Consider the following 24,748-nt stretch of genomic DNA (forward strand, 5'->3'; position numbering starts at 1 on the left):
GGTCTGCTACGAGCTGCGTCTACTCACTGACAAACAGCGAAGATGGAACAGATCATGTGTCCCGGGATTCTTCGGTCCCCAGACACTACCTCCTGCCAGCTCGGCGTCAGCTTGCGACGGCCAGTGCATGCTCCTCCACTACTTGAGCAGATCGATTCACCGTTCTGGCCTTTGATGCCCCTCCTGTGTTCCCCCTCCTGACTGAGCTACTACACGTCCCTGCAGCATTCGTGTCACACTTGGCCACGTGCCTTTCACCAATGGGATACGAACGGGAGAGATATGTGCCATTTCCAATCAAAAGCTTTAAGGGCAATCTTGTGATGTGCCATAGCTCTTCTTACTCTCTGCCACCGGCCTGGCAGTGTCCCAGATGGGAGCTGCTTCTTAGGCGAGATGACACAGAGCTGACGCTGAACCATGATGACCGCAGAGCATGAGCAAGAAATAAGCACCTGTTGCTGTGAGTCATTCGGGGGCCCTCCTCCTAAGCTGAATGATAAATCGCTACTAGATGAGGGGTGCTGTGAAATTCTAAGATATGGGACATGGACTTTGGGGCCGGAGAGTGGGCAGTGAGGAAGCCTCTGTGGAGGCTGCGGAGGTGGTGACCTCTTTTACGCAGTGGGGAGACACCGGGTGCAACCGCTGCCTGCAGTCACTTGGTGGACGGGGCTTTAGACGAAGCGCAGGCCTTTGTTACTATCGGCTGCTTTCGACAAGGCGCTGCAAGAGGGAGATAAGGTCAGCAAAGACTTGGACAAGTAGCATGACCGAGAAACGTCTGTTATTGTAAGCCACTTGGATTTCGAGGGCATCTGTTACTGGAGCATAACGAAGCCTGAACTAACCGACACAACCATTTTGCTATGCTCCCTCACCAAATCATCACACAAAAATAGAATCACAGAATGCGATGCATGCTCTTGAGGAAAACAACAAAGGACTTGGAAAGTAGGTAACGAGAAAACTTGATCCAGCAGGGGGTGGGGAGGGCAAGGGGTTGGCTCTAGAAAGATCGACTCTGGACTCTGGATCTGAACTGCCTAATTTAAGTCCCCCTCCCCTCACTGTTGGTGAGCTGTGTGACTGCTGACGATGCCCTTGGCCACGCATTCTTTTCATTTCCTCATCTGCAAAAGCAGGCGATCTGAACAGGACCTGTTGCCCAGAGCTGCTGGGCAACTGTATGGCCAGAGGGCTGGTTAGTGTTAGCCAGTAGTGCTGTTCTTGTAACATGGGATCTCTCCCATCACGTTACCAGTTTCCCAAGGGCAGGAAGCACAATTGTATCTCTATTGTCCAAAACACTGCTTGACATGGGACACGTACTCAAAACACGTTAGCTCATTAAGTGCATGTGTTAATAAACTATTCAAGTCCTCGAACTCCAGGTCAGAAGTCCATCCAGGCTTCCTCCCTAGTGCCTGTTTCATGGCCCTTCCTCTAAGACTTCTCTTAAGGGTCCCTGTTCTGTTTTGAACCAGCACCTTGGAGATCAATAGTGAAGATGGAATGGGAATTCTCTCTTGAGGACAAGATTCTCAGTGTTTGCTCCCAGGATGCAGTCTGTGCCAAGCCTAACTCTCACCTGGCCCCATGAGCAATGGGGTGGGGCTGGGTGCTCGATTATTTGAAGGCTCAGCCCAACGGTTATCCTGCATTGAGTTAAGAAGAGCTATTATGCTGAGTGAAATAAGTCAATCGGAGAAGGACAAACATTATATGGTCTCATTCATTTGGGGAATATAAATAATAGTGAAAGGGAATAAAGGGTAAAGGAGAAAAAATGAGCGGGAAATATCAGAAAGGGAGACAGAACATGAGAGACTCCTAACTCTGGGAAACGAACTAGGGGTGGTGGAAGGGGAGGCGGGCGGGGGGTGGGAGTGACTGGGTGACGGGCACTGAGGGATGAGCACTGGGTGTTATTCTATATGTTGGCAAATCGAACACAAATAAAAAAATAAATTTAAATATATATATATACATATATATATGTGTATATATATACATATATACACATATATATATAAAGAAGAGCTTAGAATGTTCCCAGGGAGAGGGAGAGAGGGGGAGTGGGAGAGAGAGTATGTGTGTGTGTGTGTGTGTGTGTGTGTGTGTATTTGGCAGATTTTCACATATGAGGTCAATGGTGAGCTCGACTCACCAGCAATCTCAGTGGTCAGGAAGATGGGGGGAAAGATCATGGTAATAAAACCTACAAGTTAAGATCCAGTAGGGAGAGGTTAGCTCAGAGACATGGACCTCATGTGGATGAAACATTGGTGCCTGATTGTAGTTTGCAAATGTAAATCTCGATTGTGCAAGCTCCAACACCGTCTCCATCTCTACCTCCTTCTTCCCTGAGAAGAATAAAACCTTCTTTACTGGGGAAAAAAGGTCCAGCTCACGTCTTTACTGGATGTTATAGACCTCAGACAGCAATGCCAGATGGACTGCATTATGATGCAGAGAGTGCTAGAAGACTGAGGCCATTCTTTGGGGGATGCCTTTTCTTGCCACACCACAAGACAGGTGCTCAATAAATACTTTTGGATGAATCGGTGAACAAATGAATGAGCGAATGAATGAAATAATACAAAGTGGCCATAGCCATTGTGATGTTATAAAAATGGCCACAGATTTTCCCCATCACTGCATGCCATCTCTGCCTCTGTCTGCACTCCGAAGCTGGGCTTGGACGTGGCCTTGTGGCTGACTTTTGGCAATGACAAGCTTTTTCCAGCAAACTCATGCAGTTATGCTTGTCCTTTCTTGTTGCTCCTAAGACCCCTGTCACTGCCGTCATGTGAAGGAGCCTAGATGAACCCGTTGGATGATGAAACACACATGCCCCAGAAGCTCCCTCTTTCCAGCTGACAGTCCGCCAACCTCCAGCAGCCGACCCAACTTAGCTGACCAGCGGTTGGCCACAGATGCCTGATTGAGCCCAGCTGAAGCTAGCAGAAGACAGGATCAGCCCAGCCCAAACTGCCGACCCTCCGAGTCTTGAGCTCAATAAATGGATATATCTTAAAAAAAAAAAAAAAGATTTTATTTATTTATTCATGAGAGACACACAGAGAGAGGCAGAGACACAGGCAGAGGGAGAAGCAGGCTCCATGCAGGGAGCCCGATGTGGGACTCGATCCCAGAACTTTCAGGATCACACCTTGAGCCGAAGGCAGACCCTCAACAGCTGAGCCACCCAGGCGTCCCAAATGGATGTATCTTACGCCACTGAATTTTGGGGTAGTTTTCTATGTGCTAAAAATGACACAGGTAGCTCCTTTCAGAGGTGTGTTTTGTGAAGTATATGGTACAGGGTGTGGGTCCTCAGCAAACTGCTGCTCTTTTTCCCCCTCCCGATTACAGAAAATAATTATACTAATGATATTATGCAAAGAGCTCAGACTGTGTGTCGGGGATGCTAAATGCTTTACAAATACACTGGTTTTATCCTCAAAAGAGCCTTGGATAAGTGGAGTATTATTGTCTCCATTTTTAGGTGAGAAAATGGAATTCGAGAGAGGCAAATGAATGTGGAGCAAGGGGCAAAGCTGGGAGCTGGACTCAGGGCCCCTGGCTCCGAGACCCAGCTCCCAGGCACAATGCACTGCTTCTTACTGAAGAAGGAAAGGAAGGCTCCATTCTTCCCACCTGCGGCTCCCACTCCTGAAGTGTTCTTTCTGGTCCGCTTTCGCTTGTGCACATCCTACTCTTTCTCTGAGGTCCAGATGCGGCTCCTCCTCCAGGAAGCCTTCCCTGACCTCTCTAGGTGACCGGGACCCAGCCCTTTTCCTCCTTGGCAGCTGGGAAGCCCTGCTGACCTTGGACCAGGGTGTGATGGGGATGGAGGTCGGTTGCCGTGAGAGCCTGGGGAGTGGGTACTCTGGGGGACCCAGGGTGACTGCAGCGGCCGAGGACGAGGGGATGGGCCCCCGAGCCCTTTCCTCCCAGTTCCCATGGGCCTCCGTGTGTTCAGCACGGCTAACTTCTGTTGTCTTTGTGGGGATTTCTCGCCCTCGCTCAACCCCTCTTACCCCTCTGTGCTTCTTTCCTGGCTGAGCTTCCTTTGCTCCCCCTCATCCCAAACCCTCCCCCAATGTCTACCCAACTCCCAGGAGCTTTCAAGAACAGTCCTTTCCACCCAAAAGGGACTTCTGTCACTACTGCGCATGGCTCTTCTGGAAGACACTTCCACCCTTGCGGGCTTTGAATCTGCTATTCTTGGGCAGCTGGGTGGCTCAGTGGTTGAGTGCCTTTGGCTCAGGGTGTGATCCTGGGATCTGGGTTCAAGTCCCACATCGGGCTCCCAGCGAGGAGCCTGTTTCTCCCTCTGCCTCTCTCTCATGAATAAATAAAATCTTTTTAAAAAAATAGCTTGTAAACATTTTTAAAAAAATGTTTAAAAAATGAATCTGCTGATTCTCCCGCCAGGGACATGAGGCGGGGCCAAGACTCCCCTTTCCCCACAGCAGTGCCCCTTCACCTCAGCCCTCCATCCGGGACAGAGACACGGCCTCCTTAGGCATCGGCCGTCAGGCCCCCCTCGCGCTGCCCGCTGTGTGCTCCTCGCCCACGGGCTCCCCAGCAGTGTGCCGTCGCCCCTCCATCCCCTGGGCAGCTCTGTGGGCGATGAACGGCCCCACCTGCACCCGGGCCTCGGTTCTGGGGGGCCCCTTGTACTGCGCTTCAGCCACCCACACCTGCACCCGAGATCTTGGCGGCTAGAACTGCCAGGATCTACCCCAGGAGAACCCCAGGATCTCACCCTCCGCTGCCCTACTTTCACCCAACCACCTATTCATCTTGATTACTCTCTCACGTCCCCAATGCCTGCTCATCCACCTGAGACCTTCAGAATAATAACCTTTTTTTCTTTCCTCCCCTTCTTTATCTCCTTCCCAGCCTCTCCACGTTCCTTGAAAGGCTGCACTGAAATTCCCCCAACCACCCCCTTGCCAGCACCTCCCAGTCTTTAATTCCTTATTCCTTTTGCCTTCAACACCCTGTAAGGCCCGCTCCTGCAGCCTGTTCGCCTTCTCCACACCTTCTCCCTGGAAGCTGGGCATGACCCACGACAAATCACGGAATTGGGCAAATTAGAGACACCCTCCCCCCAGACTCATGGTCTTCAGCTGCAGCCATGCCCCTCCATGCTGCCCTCCCCACTAGGGCCTCTGGGGGTGCCTGCTGGGCCTCTGAGCCACCCTGGAGTATAAGCAGAGCCCCCATGCTTTTGACTTGCAAGGCAACCTGCAAACCTGTTCCTCTTGGACCAGGCTCCATCCTGCCCTCGGCCCTCAGAGGACAAAGCTCCTCCCCTGAAGCCCAGCGTCAGCCCCACTGGCTTTGCGCCCCATCCTCTCCTGTCCCTGCCCTCTCCCCACCCTGAGAACGTTGCTTCATTCTCTCCCCATATATCAGACCTCTCCCTCTACAGACTTCCTCCCCTCAGCCTCAGACATGCTCCTCTAGCTTCCCTTAAAAAGCAAATCAGAATACACACCTGCTCTCAATTCCATGTCCCCCCTAGTAGCCAGCTTCTTTTCCTTTCCACCCCTTCATGGCAAACTCAAGGGGAGAGGAATCTACGCTCACTGGCTCCTTGTCTGCTGCACTCGCCTCCCTGGACGGAGGCCCTCTACCTACCACGTCCTCCCAGACGTCCCGTGACCTCGACATACTCGTAAACCACACCAATGGCATCAATCATCCTCACTCTTCAGAGGTAGGTGCCAGCTCAAACCCTGCCACCCTAGAAACCCCTGAGCAACTGGGAACTGAGAAGGTGAATATCGGCTCAGTCCATTTTGTGATCATCACTTAAAAGGCTTTAATTTTTCATGAACTCGGTCATTTCTTTATTTAATATATACTTGTTAAGCACCTAGAATGCCCCAGGCAAATATGACTGAGTGACTTCTGAGCAGCTCAGGATATTCCGAGGAGCTAAAGATACTGCAGAGACGTAAAGGTGTTCTATAGCTCGGTTCTACAAGAATTAAGACCAGCAAGGCCTTTTTCCTGCAGAAAAAATGTTATGAGATTTTCCTTTTAAAGCGTGTCCTTCACCCAAGTCAACCTCCACTCCCACACGTGTTCCTGCATTTAATAGTGTATTTTTGAGCAAGAAAAAAAAATAAAGCTGTTCTAGTGATTGATTTAGAGGGCCCGGCTCTGCTGAAATTCCCAGTATATTAACACAGTGCTAACCTCAAGGACTCCACAAAAGCTCTGCGCCGGCAGGACTAATGCACAGCAATGAGCAGATCTCAGAAAAAGCAGCTGGGACAAAGGCAGTGTGGTGACAATGAAGTTAGCTGGAAAAATCAAATATAAGAATCCATTTATGCCCCTAATACATTCTGAACACATCTGCTTAGGAAATTTCTTGAACTAGACCAGCATATCCTTAAGCTGCCCTGGGATAAACACCATCCAGCCGTCCCCACGCAATGCTACTAGCCATTCCCAAACCCTGGAGCCTGCGTCTTATGCTCCTTCGTTAGCACATTCTCAGCCAGGGGCGGCATCACCTCCTCCCCAGGGCACCTTTGGCAGGTGCACGGGGATGGTCTGGTCCACACCGCCGTCTCCTGCTGGTCAGTCTGGGGACGCTGGCCATCCTGTGCTGAGTAGGACAGACCCACACAGGGAAGAACTGCCCCTCCCAACATGCTAGTGACACCCTGCTAAGAAACAGGAGCAAGGAGCAATAAATGCTACAGCTCACTGCTTGAGGGCCTGCCTTTGTGCCAAGAGCAGTAGAGCACACACATCAACTGTGGGAAACCTCCCCATTTCCTGCTCCAGATTGAAGGAAGAGGCTTTGCGGGGGACAGGGGGGTGGACAGGGGGAAGGGGGCCACTGTATCAGCAGTCCACCAGAGACGGAGTGCTTGTAACCTATCCTCTGTCCCTGGCTCACTGCTAGCATCCCGGGCACTCCTGGGTGTTCTGCGGAACCCTCTCGAGTGGAAGGGTGAGTTGTAGGCCCTGATGGGAAGGCTCTCCTTCCCCACTCCTGTCCAACCTGCACCTGTAACAACTGGCCCTCGTTCAGAAAAATACACCGGATCTGGCTTCCATCCCAGTGGGGGAGGTTATATCTCTCAAGCTCCCAGCCCCAGGTCCCCACGAAAAGATACTGGGTCTAAAAGAAGAGATATAGATCCTGCTAGAGCTTATCTTCACTAATAATAACTTATATGACCACTAAAAATAACAGCAATTGCAATATATTGATTGAGGATTTACAGTGTACCAGGCATAGAGCTGAGCACCGTATGTATTTCTCCACTTAATCCTCACAAAACCTTTATCAGATGGATGTTTTTAATGCTACTTAACGGAAGAATCAGGCTTTGGGTAAAGGCTGATTAGTGGCAAAACCAACGCGGCTGGGCAGGCTGCTAGGAGGCCTTTGTTGGGAAGACTACTTTCAATTACTCCAAAATCCACCAACTTTATGACCAGATTCATTTACTAAGCAGAAGGGCGCGGAGCGCTTGCTCTGTGCCAGGCAGTGTGCTAGGCTCAAGCGATACGCTGGAGGACAAGCAAGTGCCTGCCCTCAAGATCTAGTGGTAGATCACAACTTTAACAAGTAAACAATTTCATGGTTAACTGCCCACTGTGATTATGGTCACATTTGTCCATATACTGCATGAGCGGCGAAGCAATCAGGCGAACCCAGCCTTGGGTGCAGAGAACAACTAGTGAGGGCACCTGGGACAGGGTGGTCCGAAGAAGGCTGCCCCGCAGAAGTGGACTCTGGCTGAGACCTGAGGGGTAAGAAGGAGGGAGATGCAGGGGCAGCCTTGGCTCTGGTGCTTTGCTCCTGGACTGTTGAAACTAGACGTCTTCCAAAGGGTAAATGGTTACCCCAGTTCCTCAGGGGGAAGAGGGAACCTCAAAGGCCAGAGGCACATGTAAGGAGTTCTCAAGAAGCAAGAGAAGCTGACTCGCCTGTGCTCAAGCCCTGGATGGATGGGGAAGGGCAGTGCCTTCTGTGTAGTATTTTTTTTTTTTTAAAGGCTTTATCTAATGAGAGCAAGAGGAGAACACAAGCACTGGGAGTGGCAAGGAGAGGGAGAGGCAGGCTCCTTCCTTCTGGGATCATGACCTGAGCTGAAGGCAGATGCTTCACCGAGCGAGTCACCCAAGCATCCCCAGCTAGGTAGTATTTTCAAATCCCCTTCAGCCTAGTCTCAGGAACCTGTGATAGTTCCTTTAGGGAGAAAACTGCAAGTCAGACCCGGTTTTCCTTTAGATCCTAAGAGGAAGAGCATGGCTGGTGGTGGGCTAAACCCTCCCTCCCCTATATGGTCACAGCAGGCTTTATTTATCCAGCAAGTGCACTCTGAATACCTCCGAGGTACAGGCCTTCATCCTGCCACTCTGCAGTGGCTCGTCCTCCTGCCCAGAGAACTTCCTGAGAGCAGAGGCCACAGCTTTGATGAAACTAGGGAGGCAGTATTAAGTCATGGCTCTGAGCATGGGCTCGGCAGCTGGGCAACCAGGTGCCACCAGGTGGTAATTCTGTGACCCTGACCAAGTTACGAAACTGCCTTGAGGCCCAGGCTCCTCCCCTGTTTGAATGGGGTAACAGCCCAACCTACTTCCCAGGGCAGCTGAGAGCAGGAGCTGACGTTATGCACGCAGAGCATTTGCAAGATGCCAGGGAGCAGTAAACAAGAAACGGAAGCTGTCGTCAGTATTATTATGTCTAGGCAGCCTAGCGAGCTTTCAAAAATGTTGAGAGGATGCCCTAATAAGAACAGGAAACCCACGTTACTGAGCCGGATCCTGTGCCAGGCTTGGTGCTGGGTGCATTAGGGTGTGCTGCTTCACTTACACCTCAGTGTCCGTCCCATTTTACGGATCAGGAAGCTGAGGCTCGGAGCGGTGAAGTGATTTGTCAGCACAGAGCCAGGTCCAAGGCGGGATCTAAAGTCAGCTGCTCTGAGGCTGGTTCAGTGACCTGCCCCCAACCAGAGGCCTGAGAAGCAAAGCTCTCCAAGGGTCGGGAGTGGTGGGTGGGAGGTGCAGCCTCTCCCTGGGTGCTGAGCCACAACCACATTCCCTGGTGTTGGCCCACTGGGTGCTGAGCCACCCCCATGTTCCCTGGTGTTGGCCCTTGGGTGCTAAGCCGCAACCATGTTCTCCGGTGTTGGCCTACTGGGTGCTGAGCCACAAGCACGTTCCCCGGTGTTGGCCCACTGGGTGCTGAGCCACAAGCACGTTCCCCGGTGTTGGCCCACTGGGTGCTGAGCCACAACCACGTTCCCCGGTGTTGGCCTACTGTGGTGCTGCCAATGACTGCTTCTCCCCACCTGTGGGAGCCTCATTAAAGGCACGCAGAACTCACTGTGTACCACTCTAATTGTGGAGTTTGGTCATGAAGTGAAGAACGTATCGTGTGGAATGAATAACAAATCACGTGGCTCCTTTCCTTTTTTTGTAGCGAAGCTTGCGGAGCCGCGCAGAGTTCACCATCTCTCTGTGAGAGTAGGTTACCACTGTGGCACCGACATCTGTGTGCTAACGAACCCATCGGCGCCTCCCTGTGTGCACACCCCCCCTCACCGAGCTGATGTGTGGGCTCCCAGTGCAACCACCAAAAGGGAAACGGAGAGGGGCGCTTTCCCAAAGCAGGCTGCGGAACTGGCTGGCGCTCACCCACCCCGGGCAGGGACAAGCTCCAGCTGCTAACTGTGGGCAGGTCCAGGGTCTGTCGGTGATGGAGAAGGAGCCCTATGGCGGGTCACCTGGGCTGTGCCCTGGGGAAGCATCTAGAGCCTAAGGGAGGCAGTGCCGGGAGAGAAAACAGCCTGCTCTTCCCAGCTGTGAGCACCTTCTTCCGCTCGGAGAAAGGGTGCTCTTGGGTGTGACATAATTACACCTACGTGGTGTTCTGCACCCTGTGGGTCTGCATGCACCACCCGTCGGGTGGGGACTTGGGACACCTTTATGCCTTTGAGCCAACATCTTTGAGAATATAGTGACAACATGGCTTTAAGATGAAATGAATTGACATCTGGAAGATGTCTAGGGAGACTAACACATGGTAATTACACACACACATATATATAAATAAAATGTCTATTATATGTACATATATAAATATAATGTATATTAATAAAAATAACATAATAGCCTATAGTTAAGTAGCATTTAAAACCTATGAACTAGGTTTTAAGTTACAGATATTTGAGGTAAAGAGAAATGAAGTATCTTGTCCCAGGTGAGCTAATAAGTGGAGAGTCAGGATCCCCACGGGGCTCAGGACTGGCTAGTTCCTGTCCTTTAGTAGGGCTGTATGGAAGAAATGAGATTGCAGGCTGGATTGAAAACAACGCATTCACTCCTCACTGATGAGCAGACACAGAGAACAGTGAGTTCCTGAGCCCTGAGGTGCAGTCAGGACACATTAGGCATCTGGTCTCCATGGATGCTTCCAGAGCCGCAAGGATGAAGGGAGCCCCTCCAGCCCCGGGGTTCCTGGGTCCAGGGGGATGACTGCAGACAGCTCTCCTCATCCCAGCCTTGAGTGTCACACTTGTTCATACTTGGAGAGACCGTCCTCAGTGTGACATTATAACACCTGCCATCACCCTCTAAGCACAGGGTTAGGTGTTGTCACATAGAGGCCATTGGAGCCTTCTTGGTAATTCAGCCAGAGGCACCACTTATTCTGCGTTCTGTGGCCCAGAATTATGAGATGCCACAGCTCAGAGGCCAATAAATAAAGATAACCCTCTGTGGGTCAGGCCCTGAATCATGCAGAGCTGGAGGTGTCAGCAAAGTTTCAAGACTGGTTGAGGCTCCCCTCAAACTGTAGCCCCATGAGGGCACTGTACCAATACTTGCCAGCTGGCACCCGGGCCCTACAATCACACACAAGGGGGCGTGCGGGGCACAGTGTAACCACATCAGAGCCAAGAAGTAAACTTGACTTTTTGTTTCAAAACCTTACAGCCATTCAGTGCCCGACATTCTGATGTATTTATAAATAAAATCATAGAGCGGTGGAGAAATCTCCCAAAAGTCACAGAGAAGTGGCTGGTGATCTAAATTCTTGGCCCACACGGTAAAACTTTTTCAATTGTCTCTGAGATGTTACTTGAAAGATGTGGGGTTTGTGCACAATCCATGAGCGGCCTCCAATGCCCCATGCATTGCCACCAGGAGCACCGCTGGCCAGAGGAGGAGACTTGGCTTATCACCAGCCCCAAGTGGGAATGGCATGTGTGTATGTGTGTCCAGCCAAGTGAGAACTTTAAAACGTGAGGAAGAAATTCCAAACTATTCCAAAAAGCAAAGGCACCAAAGTCCATAAAAAATGCCGTATTTTTCATACTTTTATTATGCATACTACCTGACCTAACATGGCATTCGTCTCTGGGTAAAAATAGAATGCTTCTTTAAAATCAGCTCTGATCTTCATACTTTTAGTCAGAAAGCATTTCCTAAAGCACAATGTGACAGCTTAAGTATTTCCAAAACTTTAGAGGGAATTAAAGATCCCTTTATCTTCTCTCTTCTACAGCCATGAACTTACTTTGCCATAGGAAACCTATTTTCTCCCGTGTCTACTGTAGTCTAGAAGATGCAGGCAGAAAGAATGGGAGAAGTCCCCAGGCCCTGTCTTGCACTATCCATCCTGATGGGCTCATGAGAAGGTGGTTTGGGGCAGTAGGTTGCGTCATATGAACTGTTATGACGTAAGTGCCTGGGTCCCTCTCCAGACTGGGACTCGCCCAGGTCTGGGGCCTAGGCAAAGCTGCCTTTGCCTCTCCCAACTCTTGGCATAAAGTAATACCGAGGGCATGTTTCTTGAATGAGCAAAAGAATGAATGAGTGAAGGAGTGATTGATTAAATAAATAAATAGTCTGTGGGGAGACCCCATTGTTGTATTTTTCCCAGCAGAAGAGATTTTCCAGGCTATTACACTAATGAGGGCTAATATTCTCCGTTATTTTGAGGATAGCTAGAAATTTGCTGCTAATTTAAATAAAATGGTTACGTTTACTCATTAACCAATTACGTGCTTCCCAGCAGCTTCACCTCACTAATTTGATTAGTTACACCATGCTTTCTCCTACCCAGGGCCTTCTCTGAGAGCTGAGAATATCACAACTGTATCAGAGTAAACTTTTTAAACAACATGTAAGCAGAATCTCTCAAAGGGTTTAAACACGGATGTGAATCCAGCCCCTCTTTCCAGCCCAGTCTTTGGGCCCCATTGGGCCCCACTATGAGTAGTCCCATGATACCACTCCTATCACTAGACCAAGTCTGTTTCTCAAGGGAAATGAAACTTTCCCAACTATGGGGCCTTCCTGAAAGATAACCCGTCATATGTTTGAAGAATGAAAGAATGAAAATGGAGGAGAAACTAGAAGCCAAAATACAGGTACCCTTCCCAGGCCTGTGTCTGCCAGTGACCTGCAGTACATCTGGGCTCAGGCCAACCAGCTCACATGCCCAGATGTCATTTTCTTGTTATTTGTCAGAGGTGGACCGGACTTAGCAAATATCTAAGTGTCTGCAGCAGAGACAGGCTTCCTGGGTCAGCAGAAGACCTTGACTTTCCACACCCTTGGGAGTTAGCTGCAGGGCCACGTGATTGGCTCTGGCGAATCAAACGTGAGAGGGAGGGATGTGAGGCACTTTTCATCTGAGGTGTGAAAGTCAGATTTCCAGTCACGCTCCTTCCTCTTTGGGATGTTGTGGGTAGAACCGTGTACCTCAAAAATTCATACATTTGAAGTCCTAACTCTCCTCCCCCAGTATCTCAGAACATGACCTTCTTTGGAAACAGAGTCATTAGTTAGATGTAATTAGTTAGGTTATGATGAGGAATGGCTGGTTTCCTTAAAACAAGGGGCAGAGGCACGCACACAGGGAGAACCGCATGAAGGCGGAGTTGTGCCATCACAACCACCATGCTGTTGGCCAATGACTAGCAGAAGCTAGCAGAGACACCTGAAACAGATCCTTTCCTGGAGCCTTTTGAGAGGGCACAGGAACACCTTGGTCTTGACCTTCTAGCTTCCAGAACCGTGAGACAAAGTATTTTGGCTGCTGGAGGTGCCCAGTTTGCAGACTTTGGTGGTGGCTGCCTTAGGAAATAGTACAGGGCAACGTCCGCGTGGTCAGACTGTGAATCCACTGTGAGCATCTGCACCGCTCATGGCCTGGGGAGGTGCTCCACCTTTAGCCAGCTTTGTAAAAAGGGTAAGAGAATTATCTAAGACCTGGAAATAAGACAAAATGGGAGAGGAAATGGTCTACCCTCTGACTCTCATACTGGGCCACTGTCTAACAGGTGCACCCAAGAGGATGCAATTTTCCAGGAGAATGTGCTTGTGTTTGACTTTGCTATTTGCCTTTTGATTAGTACCCAGACACTATGAAGTTAAAAGCTAACTTCCAGATTTCTGCCTTCGTAGTAAAGATCACACTAAAGGCTATGATTTTATTTCCCTATAGGGCACTAACCACTTCGGTATCTAATCTAGCAATCTTATCCTAACATTCCTTTTTAGAATGTGCCTGCAGATCCTGAGCTCCTTAAATGCTCTCAGTACCTGCCTCACCTTCTTACTAGATTCCTTATGAATGAGTCAACTAAGTTTTTGTCACATGTTCGTTTTAATTTGATTAAGAATCATATTTTACTTTCTGGGATCAACAAAATAAACTTGTTTGGTTAATGGCAATGAGGTTTGAGGATTATTACCTGACCACTACAGATTCTTTCTGGCTTTAAAACCCTGAACGGATAAACTTAGACATTTGAAAGAAGGAACCAAGGGAGGGAAGTGACTGTCAAGGTCAGCAGGATAAACAGAGCCGGCTTGCTGTCCTGCCTTCTTGACCTTTTTCCTCCTTCGCCAGCCATTCTTGGCCATGGTTGGCTGAGATCCAAGGTAGGCAGCTCAACTCTGGCCACTTATGTAATTCTTAGGAGAGAGAGAGAAGAGTCCAAGTCCTGGCTGTAGTGAAGGCTGGAGGATTAAAAAATAAAGAATAGCCTGCCTACAGCCCTAGGATGGGAACTTAGTGAGGAGAGTGACTTTCATCAGGTTCATGACTCTTTCCCAGGGCCAAGAACACTCTCCGGTACTTGGTGGACTCTCGTTGATATAAGAAGAAAAAAAAATGCAAAGAATTAAAAAGTCATAGAATTTCAAGGTGGGAGGACCCTTAGGAATTTCTTAGCTTAAGCATCTGTCTACATGATTTGGAACCTTTCATAACGCCTCTGGAGCTCACCAAACCTGACTTGGACGCCTCTGAGGATGGAGAAGTCACAATATCACCTGAGTCAATGACTGGGATGAGTTTCCTTAAACTCAGCCAAAAATCTGTGTCTTTATAATGTTGGATATTTTCAAGTCCCTCTTAAATCTGCTCCTCTCCAGGCTACATGATTCACATCTCAAGGGTATGGTCTGGAATCTCTTTACCAACCTGGTAAAGAATAGCCAAAATCTAGTAACCAGTGACTGTGTACCAGGTTTTGTTGTCTCGATGCTTTATGTGCATCGATTTTTAAAATTCTTACAACTTTGTAAGGTAGGTATTACTATAATATAGGTGAGGAAATTGAGGCACAAGGAAATCTGGACATCTCTCAAGGAACCTGATTAGTAAGTGGTCTGGCTGGGATTTGAACCCAGACAGCCTGGTTCTTGACCACTATATACTGCCTCACCATTTGCCTTTCAACATTTTCAAGCTTCCTATCATATGTGATGTGTAGGGAGGAATGTGTGAGATTTCATAGCAGACGGCACAAAGACTGTCACCTGGGCTCATCTCTGCTCCCCAACAACATGAGGTGCCACGTCCCTTTCCTGAAGTTATGCAGTGCACCACCTGTACTGCTGTATGTGGCAGTCCTGGCAGCCCCATCTGTGCATATGTGAATCTCCCTGGTCTTTCCTTGGCCTCTGTGGCCATGGTAACAAAGATTTTGCTGAGAGCTGCCAGTCAGGGGAAAAATGTCCCTGGAAACACATATTGAGGGTCTGATTTGGACTAAGTCTAGCAGATTCAGAGAATCCTTGGGGCCTGTTTTGTCCACAGTCCCCTTATGAAGTGTACCTTGGCTTCATATTGAGGTGACATCCTCGAGCTCCTCCTTTTCTCATCCCCTCTATGTGCCAGTGAAGTTCTTAGGGGCAAGTAGATACCTTTGGGAAGGCCTGCCAGTCAGAAGCCCTGCCTTATCACTCACCGCTTGTCCCCTGCACCCGTGTCTACCTCTGGTGGATGGATGAACTCCACTAAGGACACACAGCCCATCTCCAGGTGGACCCTATCTCCAGCTCACTAGGCTGGCCAGGCTCAACTATTTCCTGCTATAGCAGGGTCCCTACAGCAGCTTGTTCTGGGAACTGTGTTTGATCCGAGGTTAGTGTCCAGCCTCCTTACCTCTGGGCACTAAGAGCTGTGCACTGCAACTGCAAGCCTGGTGGGAGAGAGTAACTGGGCCCCTATGTTTCCTGCACAGTCCAAACACATGACTGTGGCTTTGAGGAATGGGGAGGGGGACCCAAGTCTCTAAGACTTGCTATAGATCTACATCAAGAAGCTGATTATAAAGCACCAAGGGAAAGAAGCCCCCAGCCTTCCTGGCAAGCACAGTATAAACTCATAGCTTCCCAGACTGAATTTCAGAAAGGAAGAACTGGAGGAAGTAGATAGAGCTGGTAAAGCTGGGCCTGGAGCTGGCCAGCCCAGCTTCCTCATTTGTGAAGAAGACAGGCCCAGATGAGGCTAATCAATGGTGCCAGGGACCAGAATCGTCATTACCTTTGGGTAGCAGTATTGGCCAAGAGGAGGAATGAGGAAACCCAGTGGGATAATGGGCTCAGACAGGATGGTACCTACACAGTTGTTCATAAATGTGGAAATTCATTGAACTGTACACTTTAGATGTGTGTATTTTAGTGTAAAATCATATCTCAATAAAAGAGTAGAACAAAATAAAGGCCCAGGGAGGGTTAAAAGTGACATTGCCACTGTGTGGCAAGACCAAGCCTAGAACTCAGACTTCCTGAAGCCCTCCCCCCACACTCCACTGCAGTTTTGCTACCACAGAAACTCAGTGATGCTCCATTAGTCTACAGGTAGGCTTTGACCAGGGCAGGAATCCATGGGACATGGCAGGCACATGAGGCTAAGTCAGTCCAGCGTGGGCTGGAGGTAGAATCTTGAGAGTGCATAGACTGAGCAAAGCTTAGTGAGCAATAATAATAGTATAGTACTATAGCAATATTATTAGCTAACACTCATCGAACACTTACTATATGCCAGACACTATTCTAAATACTTGACATGTATTAAATCTTTACAACCACCTTCATGGTATATACCATTATTAACATGTATCTTTTTTTTTTTTTTTTTTTTTTTTTTTTTAATTTATTTTTTTATTGGTGTTCAATTTACTAACATACAGAATAACACCCAGTGCCCGTCACCCATTCACTCCCACCCCCCGCCCTCCTCCCCTTCTACCACCCCTAGTTCATTTCCCAGAGTTAGCAGTCTTTATGTTCTGTCTCCCTTTCTGATATTTCCCACACATTTCTTCTCCCTTCCCTTATTTTCCCTTTCACTATTATTTATATTCCCCAAATGAATGAGAACATATAATGTTTGTCCTTCTCTGACTGACTTACTTCACTCAGCATAATACCCTCCAGTTCCATCCACGTTGAAGCAAATGGTGGGTATTTGTCATTTCTAATAGCTGAGTAATATTCCATTGTATACATAAACCACATCTTCTTTATCCATTCATCTTTCGTTGGACACCGAGGCTCCTTCCACAGTTTGGCTATCGTGGCCATTGCTGCTAGAAACATCGGGGTGCAGGTGTCCCGGCGTTTCATTGCATTTGTATCTTTGGGGTAAATCCCCAACAGTGCAATTGCTGGGTCGTAGGGCAGGTATATTTTTAACTGTTTGAGGAACCTCCACACAGTTTTCCAGAGTGGCTGCACCAGTTCACATTCCCACCAACAGTGTAAGAGGGTTCCCTTTTCTCCGCATCCTCTCCAACATTTGTTGTTTCCTGCCTTGTTAATTTTCCCCATTCTCACTGGTGTGAGGTGGTATCTCATTGTAGTTTTCATTTGTATTTCCCTGATGGCAAGTGATGCAGAGCATTTTCTCATATGCATGTTGGCCATGTCTATGTCTTCCTCTGTGAGATTTCTGTTCATGTCTTTTGCCCATTTCATGATTGGATTGTTTGTTTCTTTGGTGTTGAGTTTAATAAGTTCTTTATAGATCTTGGAAACTAGCCCTTTATCTGATATGTCATTTGCAAATATCTTCTCCCATTCTGTAGGTTGTCTTTGAGTTTTGTTGACTGTATCCTTTGCTGTGCAAAAGCTTCTTATCTTGATGAAGTCCCAATAGTTCATTTTTGCTTTTGTTTCTTTTGCCTTCGTGGATGTATCTTGCAAGAAGTTACTATGGCCGAGTTCAAAAAGGGTGTTGCCTGTGTTCTTCTCTAGGATTTTGATGGAATCTTGTCTCACATTTAGATCTTTATCTTACAGAAAACAGAATAGGCCCCCATTTAAAAACTTGACAACTAGAGTGTCAAACCTGATATTTGGACTCAGATAATCTGATTCCAGAATCCATGCTCTTAACCACAGCATAGACTACCCTATATCGAATCATCAGCAGCTGGTAGCCTGGCAGCCTTTGCCCAACTGACATCCACCATCCCACAGAGGAAACATTCACTATTTGTCCAGTGGCCCAGATAAGCAACAACCCTGCAGATTTCCACATCCACTTGTTAAAAGCCAGTTCATAAGCTGCCTCCTGGACTGCAAGGAATAAAAGGCAGGGAATTTACAAAAAGGCCAAACTATTTGTGACCTGGCCACCTTGGCCAATACTCAAGGACAATGTGGGTATTTTCTGAGCTGAAAATTCAGGGAATTAATAATCAGGGAAATGCAAATTAAAACCACAGTGTGATACTACTATACACCTGCCACAATGTCTATAATTTAGCAAGAGAGGTCATTCCAAATGTTGGCAAGGATGTGGAACAACTAGAACTCTAATATGTGGTTGGTGGGAGTAAAAGTTGATGTAATTAATTTGGAAAACTGTTTCACTGTATATTGGTTGGCTTGGGCTGCCACAACAAAATGTCACCGGCTGGGTGGCTTAAACAGTAGAAAGTCATTTTCACATAGTTTTGGAGGCTGGGAAGTCCAAGATCCAGGTGCTGGTATGTTCAGCTGTTAGTGGGAGCTCTTTTCCTACCCCCCTAACTGCTGCCCTCTTGCTGTGTTGTCACATGGTAGGGGTGGGGGAGAGAGAGAGAGATTGAGAGACTGAACTCTCTGTGTCTCTTCTTACACGGACACTAATTCTATCAGATTTGGTTTCCAGCTTTATAACCTATTTGTCCCTAATTACTTCCTTACTCCAAGTACAGGCAGGATTAATGTTTTCACATATGATTTTTGGGGTGATACAATTCAGTCCGTAGCATTCTGCCCCTGGACTCCCAAGTTCATTTCCTTCTCTGCTGCAAAATGCATTCATTTCATCCCAATTGCCCCTAAAGTCTTTAGGCATTCCAGCGTCAACTCTAAAGTCTAAAGTACAAATATCATCCAAGTATCATCTAAATCAGATGTGTGTGAAGCTCAAGATATGATTTATGCTGAGGCAAAATTTCTCTCCAGCCAAAAGCCTATGAAATCAGATAAGTTATGTGCTTCCAAAATACGGTGGTCAGACAGACATGGGCTAGACAAGCGCATTCCAGAAGGGGGAAGTTGGGAGGAAGGAAGTGATGGGTCCCAAACAAGCCCAAACCCTTGGCAAGACTATTTCCGTTAGCTCTCAAGGGTTGAGAATAACCCTCTTGGTCTTGATGCTCTGCCCTCCAGGCCCACTGGAGTGGCAGCATCACCCCCGTGGCTCTGTGCAGTTGCCTGCCCCTTTGGCTTGCTGGAGTGGCATTGCCCAAGCTGTTCCCTGCTTTGGTCCCACTCCTGAGGCACTGGACAGGGTCATCCTGGCCCACTGAAACCGGAGAGGTAGGCCCACCTTGTGAGGAGACAGCCTTGCTCTTAGGGCTATGGTGGGCTGGCATCACTGATGATCTCTGAATGGTCTTCAGCACCATTCTTCCCTTTTCTTGAGGAAGAGGGCATGTTCTACGGTCCTGTCTTGGGAAAGTCAAGAGGCCCATCAGCCTGCCTTCATTCTGTCCTGCTCTCTCTTTAGTTCAGGCTGCCAGTGTCTCTGCTGCTATGAACCCATCTCGACATTTATGGCTTCTGCAGCTGCGATGGTGGATTGCATCCATGAGTCCCACCACAATCTCTTAATCAAATAGTCATTTTGCTGCACTCAGTATTTTCTTCAGAAGAAGCTTTCTCATTTTTAAAAAATATGAGCAGGCTGAGAATTGTCCAGATCTTCAAGTTAAGGTTAAATGAGGGGTCGAGCCTTGATCCAATGGGATTAGTGTCCCTTCAAGAAGAGATACCAGTGAGCTCACTCATTCTCTTCCTCCCATGTGGGGACACAGAGAAGGTAACCATCTGCAAGCCAGAAATAGCCTTCACCAGAAACCAAATCAGCCAGCACTTCGATCTTGAACTTTCCAGGAATCAGAACTATGAGAAAATAAAGTTCCTGTGGCATTATGTTATGGCAGCCCCAGCAGACTACACACTATACAGTCAATGTCTGCTATAAGTAACCAGAGCAACCCAATGACTAGTGGTTCGACTCCTAGGTATAAATCCACAGGAAATGAGTGCATATGTGCACCAAAAGACATGAACAAGGATGGTCAGAGCAACAGTATTCATAATACTCTCAAGTTCGCAATATCCTAGGTGTCCATCAGCCGTAAGTGTATAGTCAATATGGTATACTCATAAAATGGAATATTACATAGTAATAAAAGTTACAACTACATGTTGCAGCATGGAGGTACTTTATAAATATAATGACGAAAGAAAGAAGGCAACACGAGAAGACATACACCCTATGATCCTATTTATATAAAATTCAGAATCGGGCAATAATGCTTTTTTCCTGATCCGGGTACTGGTTATGTGGGTGTGTTTGCTCTGAAAGTTCACTAATCTGTACAGTTAAAACTTGTCTACTTTCTATACACATGTTACACGTCAATAAAAAGTTTACATAAAAATAGTCCACCCTGAAAAATATCACAGCATTGTAAGAATGAAGAATGAGTTGCTGTACGGTGTGGTGTGGGGATAGTGTGATCTGACTGACCAGTCAGTGATGCCACAGCAGCTGGGCCCACAGAAAGGAAGAGATGGAGGAGATCACAGTGGACAATTGACGTGAAGGCCCAGCACAGTATGCCGGGTGACACGCGTATATCATGATAGCCTTCGGTTGCGTGTTGAGGGGGGTAACGGCTCTTTTATATACACTGAAGTATGATTGCACAAATATACATATCTTCTATGTATAGAAGATCTTTTAAAAAAAATTGCAATTCTGGGGGTAAGATAAGTAAACTTGGAAATGTCAAATCAGAACAGATTAGTCTATGGCAGCCAGGGGCAATGGTCCATTGCACTTTGTTGGATATGTCATCTCTCTTGTCTGTGTCTCCGCATCCTCTTTGGATATCTGAAGCCTAGGCTGTGACTGGCTGATTTTTCCTAGGATAACTTATTTTCCTGATAGCTTCCCCTCATTCTCCACCAGGAGAAGGTCAGACGAGCTAGAAAAGCTCTTGTGGCTATAAATTTTGGACTGCAGCTGTGATCTACTAAAGGGCAGAGCCCCAAAGGCTATGAAATGGCACTCTGAAGGGATTATGAGATGTCGGGGAGCTTGGGGGGCCCTTGGGTTCCCTCCTGTTAGGGAAGGGCATGGCTGCCAGAACCAGGACTGTGATTTACCCACAGCCTCCCCAAAGAAGGCAGGTGTTCCCCTTTAGGAATTGATCGCCTTCCTTGTTCCCCACTCCTGAGGATCCAGGCATCCCAGCATTGGCTATCCCAGCTTCCTTCCAGGCAAGGCAGGTATGATTCTCCCCTTTTACTCATGAGCATACTCCTAATGAAAAATCCTGGAGGCCCCTGGGCCTAGAATCACCATGACACGAGTTTAACCATCCTTCCCCATGCCAGACATACCTGAGTACACCCCCACAGGGGGCTCTCCCAGGGAACTCACCTGGGGTGTCATCCCGTGGCAGATGTACACGATGGGAACATTCTCTGTGTCCGGACCCTGATCGAGACACAAATCGGTCTTCAGAGAGTTCTGCAGCTGCACGCCAGAGGAGAGGCGGCCACACCAAAGAGAAAGGAGCAGAGAAACAAATGCATTAAATCAGGAGAAGCCAGCATTCCACTGAGACAGGCTCCATTTCCATAATCAACCCGAGGCCCTTGGAATACTATGAAAGCAACAAGCACCAGCTTTTGGCTGGCAGAAAGCCGCTGAGGGGACCCAGTCTCCTGTGAAAGAGAAACATTCTCATATTGTTAAACAATAAACCGAGACAGTCTAGGTAGGAATAAAAGATACACACGCATGCATACACACAAAAGATGGTGCTAGGGTTTTCACTCTCTCTGTTTCCACAGAGGTGGCACAAAGGCTTTTAATAATCCCTGGATAAAAGTCTTTGCTCTGGAAGGTTGGGTGAAGTGGGCAACAGATTAGCTGCTTTCCAGCCTGAGATGTCCTCTGGGACCAGGTCCTCTCTGCCTCCTGCAGATCCAGCAGTGGCTAGCCTGGCCCCAGGGGTGCCCAGATGATGAAGATTCTCCAGAGTGGCAGGTGAATAAGAGAGGAGGGGGCCAAGGCAGTAGGTAAAGAGAGAAGGATCTCTTAGCCTCACCTACAGGCACATAGCAATCAACAGAACCAATGCCTTACCATGTCAGGTAAGAAAGCCAATCTTCAGTGTCCCTTTCTGGAATAAGCCCACTCCCAGTCTCTGGAAAGGACAGCACATAGCTCACATGGCCCTGGTCACCAGCCACAGCTGAGTAGACCACAGTGGACACCAACAGGCAGTTTAGGATGAGTTAAGAATTCTTTCTTTCTCTCTCTCTCCTCCATCCTTCTCTTTCTGGAATGTAACTGTCTCATCATCCTCTTCTGTGCTAGAACTCTCGGTGAGAGAGTCAGGGGTCAGTGGGTGGTGGCCACTAGAATTGTGAGGCCATTTAGATTGGGTATGGAGGATCTGCTGGGCCATGTGTTGGCAGAGAAATCCAGCTGTGGCCAGGAACATATGAAGCCTGAGACAGGACTAGAGACAATGTGCCCCTGCTATGGCTTTATGGCTTCCCAGCTCTAGTGCCCCTGTCCAGCTGTACTTCAGTTCCTGTGCCCATAGGAGAGTTTGTGGCATCACTACCCACCTTACCTTGAGTTTGCTTATATAGCTCGTGTGAGCAGCAAAACTCTGTTTTGACCAGGAAATGGATATTGGAATTCAGGGAAGACCAGGGCAATGGACCACAGGTGGGTCATCTATCCAAGGAGGCCAGACAAAGACTGACAGTGCCTGATATTCCACGGTCCTGATGACTTGTGGCAGGAATGCAGTGAACCCAATTAAGGGGTACGAAATGGAACAGCCAGAGGCACATGTGTGCTCTATGTATACCCTGTTCTTGACAGGGAGCAAGGAACAGAGTCCAGTTCTTTTCTCCTGAACTTCCTCTCCTCTACTGCGGTGAAGGCGTCTCAATCCCAAACTTGCAGTTTGGAGATCCTGAAGAAATATAAACCCTAGGCAGAGCCCCAGAAACATCTATGCAGAACATGCTCTTCTATAAAACAACTACTCGGTTTGCCTTTGTGAGGGAGCACATGTAAACACCCTCTATGAAGCTGAGGACTGTAATCCATTAGTGAGACCCTCGAGCTGCTGTCACAGGGAGAAAGGTCCAGAGAGCGCAGGTGTCAGACTTGGCTTTCTCCTAGGTTTTCAAAGCCATCCTCTGGGTGAGGACTTAGGTGGTACCTTTTGATAAAGGCCTCCCGGCTCTGTGTCATCCCTTCCCCATGAAGCAGGTGGTCTGTGGGTGCTGTGGGGACACACAGGCTGGGATGGGATCCTGGCTCCAGCTGTGTGGTCTTGGACAGAGAACACAACTCCTTCTTGTCTGTTTTCTTTTCTCTTAAATAGGGATAGGACTGGTGCCCCCACCTCAGAGGATTGTTAGAAGGAGTAAGTGCAACAACACCCGCAGGTACGGAGTACAGGGCCTGGCAAATGGCAAATGTGCAGTAATTGTTAGCTATTCTCATGACCGCTGTAACCCTGCAGACAGCCACTAAGGGAAACCTGCTGTTAGAGCTGCATCTGTGTGCCAGCTACTGTGCTCAGCGCTTTCCACGGGTCACCCCATCTCATGCTCAGCAGAACCCAGCCAGGTTGGCAATATTCTCTCTTAAGGATTAGGAGCCGTGGCATAGCAAGTAGGTCTGCCTCACTTCCCTGGCTGTGATGCCGCTCCTGTGGCACGGACCCCTCCCCATATTGCCTCTACTTATGCTTTCTCTTAGTCTGGTTAAACCCCTCTCTTCCTTTGGTCTTCAGCTTCTCTGTCATTCTGCAAGTCTTTCCTGACTCAAGTGTGGGTGGAAGGCCATGGCCCTGTGCTCCACCAGCACCTCCATTTAAATTGTTGCTGCACTTAGTGTGCGTGTTCCTGGCACTTCTCCATGTGCCTGTCTCTCTCCCTTGTCTGACCAGGCCAGGTCTTGGTCTTTCTCATGGTCTCTGACATGGGCCAGCCCAGCACATGGCAGACAGTCAATATACACGTGGAAGGAATGAATGAAGATAGTGAACAAAGGAATGGCATTCCCAGATGAATGACACTGGCAAGTGGGCAAGTGACAAGTTCTTCCCATCATCCAGATGGGGACAATCCTGAGACTGAAAAATGCCCATGAGATGGTATGACTGTAGCTTTTAAGGTTTTGTAAATTGTCGGGATTACACAGGGAGTGAATGGCAAAGCTAACATTCAGAAGCCGGGCATGTCTGTTTCTAGATGCTGCTCCAACTCTGCTGTCAGCACTAGAGCTGGGATTAATCCAAAGACCCCCATGGGGCTCAATGATCCAGGGGAAACCCATGCCCACACAATGGGGCCCACAGGCCCTTCTGCCCGCAGGTGTCATTAATGGGACCTATTAGTGGATTAATGGGCTAGGTTATAGACTTGACCCCGGCCCCACTGAGAGTCCCAGGAGGTTATTTGACCTGAGCAATGTAGTTTGGCATAAGTCAGAACGGAAAAAGTAAAAAGAAACTCTACCCCTGAGAGGACATCTGGTCTCTGCATTTCAGAATAAAAATAATCACCAGGAAGAATGACTCAGCCTCAGCAAATCCTCTTGCTCTTGCGGCTAAGCCTGCTTTGCCCATCTTCACCCTATTGCCCCCATTAAGAGTTCATTACACTCCTTGACAAGCAAGCGTGGCTCTGCTCTGTCCAAGCCCTGCCTGTGGAGGAGCCAGAAGGGAGGGGAGGTGGCTGGGCCCCAAACAGCAGCTGGTAGATGAACACGTGGGGGGTCGGAGACCTCCGCCAGCCCCAGGGATGGCTGCATGGCTCAGTCCTTTGGGATGGTGAGAGAATGACTTCTCAGCACATAGGAGTAAAAACAGCTTGAACTAGGGACTCAGACAGATCCACATCA

At 48.4% G+C, this 24,748-nt stretch overlaps 1 protein-coding gene across 3 annotated transcripts in view; it reads right to left on the reverse strand.

The window, feature by feature from the left end:
* Positions 1 to 24,748, reverse strand: part of GALNT18 (polypeptide N-acetylgalactosaminyltransferase 18) — a 339,637-nt gene that overhangs the window by 26,597 nt on the left and 288,292 nt on the right. For all 3 annotated transcript variants that reach the window (XM_038569049.1, XM_038569048.1, XM_038569046.1), the window contains one exon: positions 21,248 to 21,343. In XM_038569049.1, coding sequence (XP_038424977.1) covers positions 21,248 to 21,343 — 96 coding nt within the window. The remainder of the gene's footprint in view (positions 1 to 21,247; positions 21,344 to 24,748) is intronic.

Source organism: Canis lupus, chromosome 21, assembly GCF_011100685.1.
Source record: "Canis lupus familiaris isolate Mischka breed German Shepherd chromosome 21, alternate assembly UU_Cfam_GSD_1.0, whole genome shotgun sequence".
Taxonomy (NCBI): domain Eukaryota; kingdom Metazoa; phylum Chordata; class Mammalia; order Carnivora; family Canidae; genus Canis; species Canis lupus.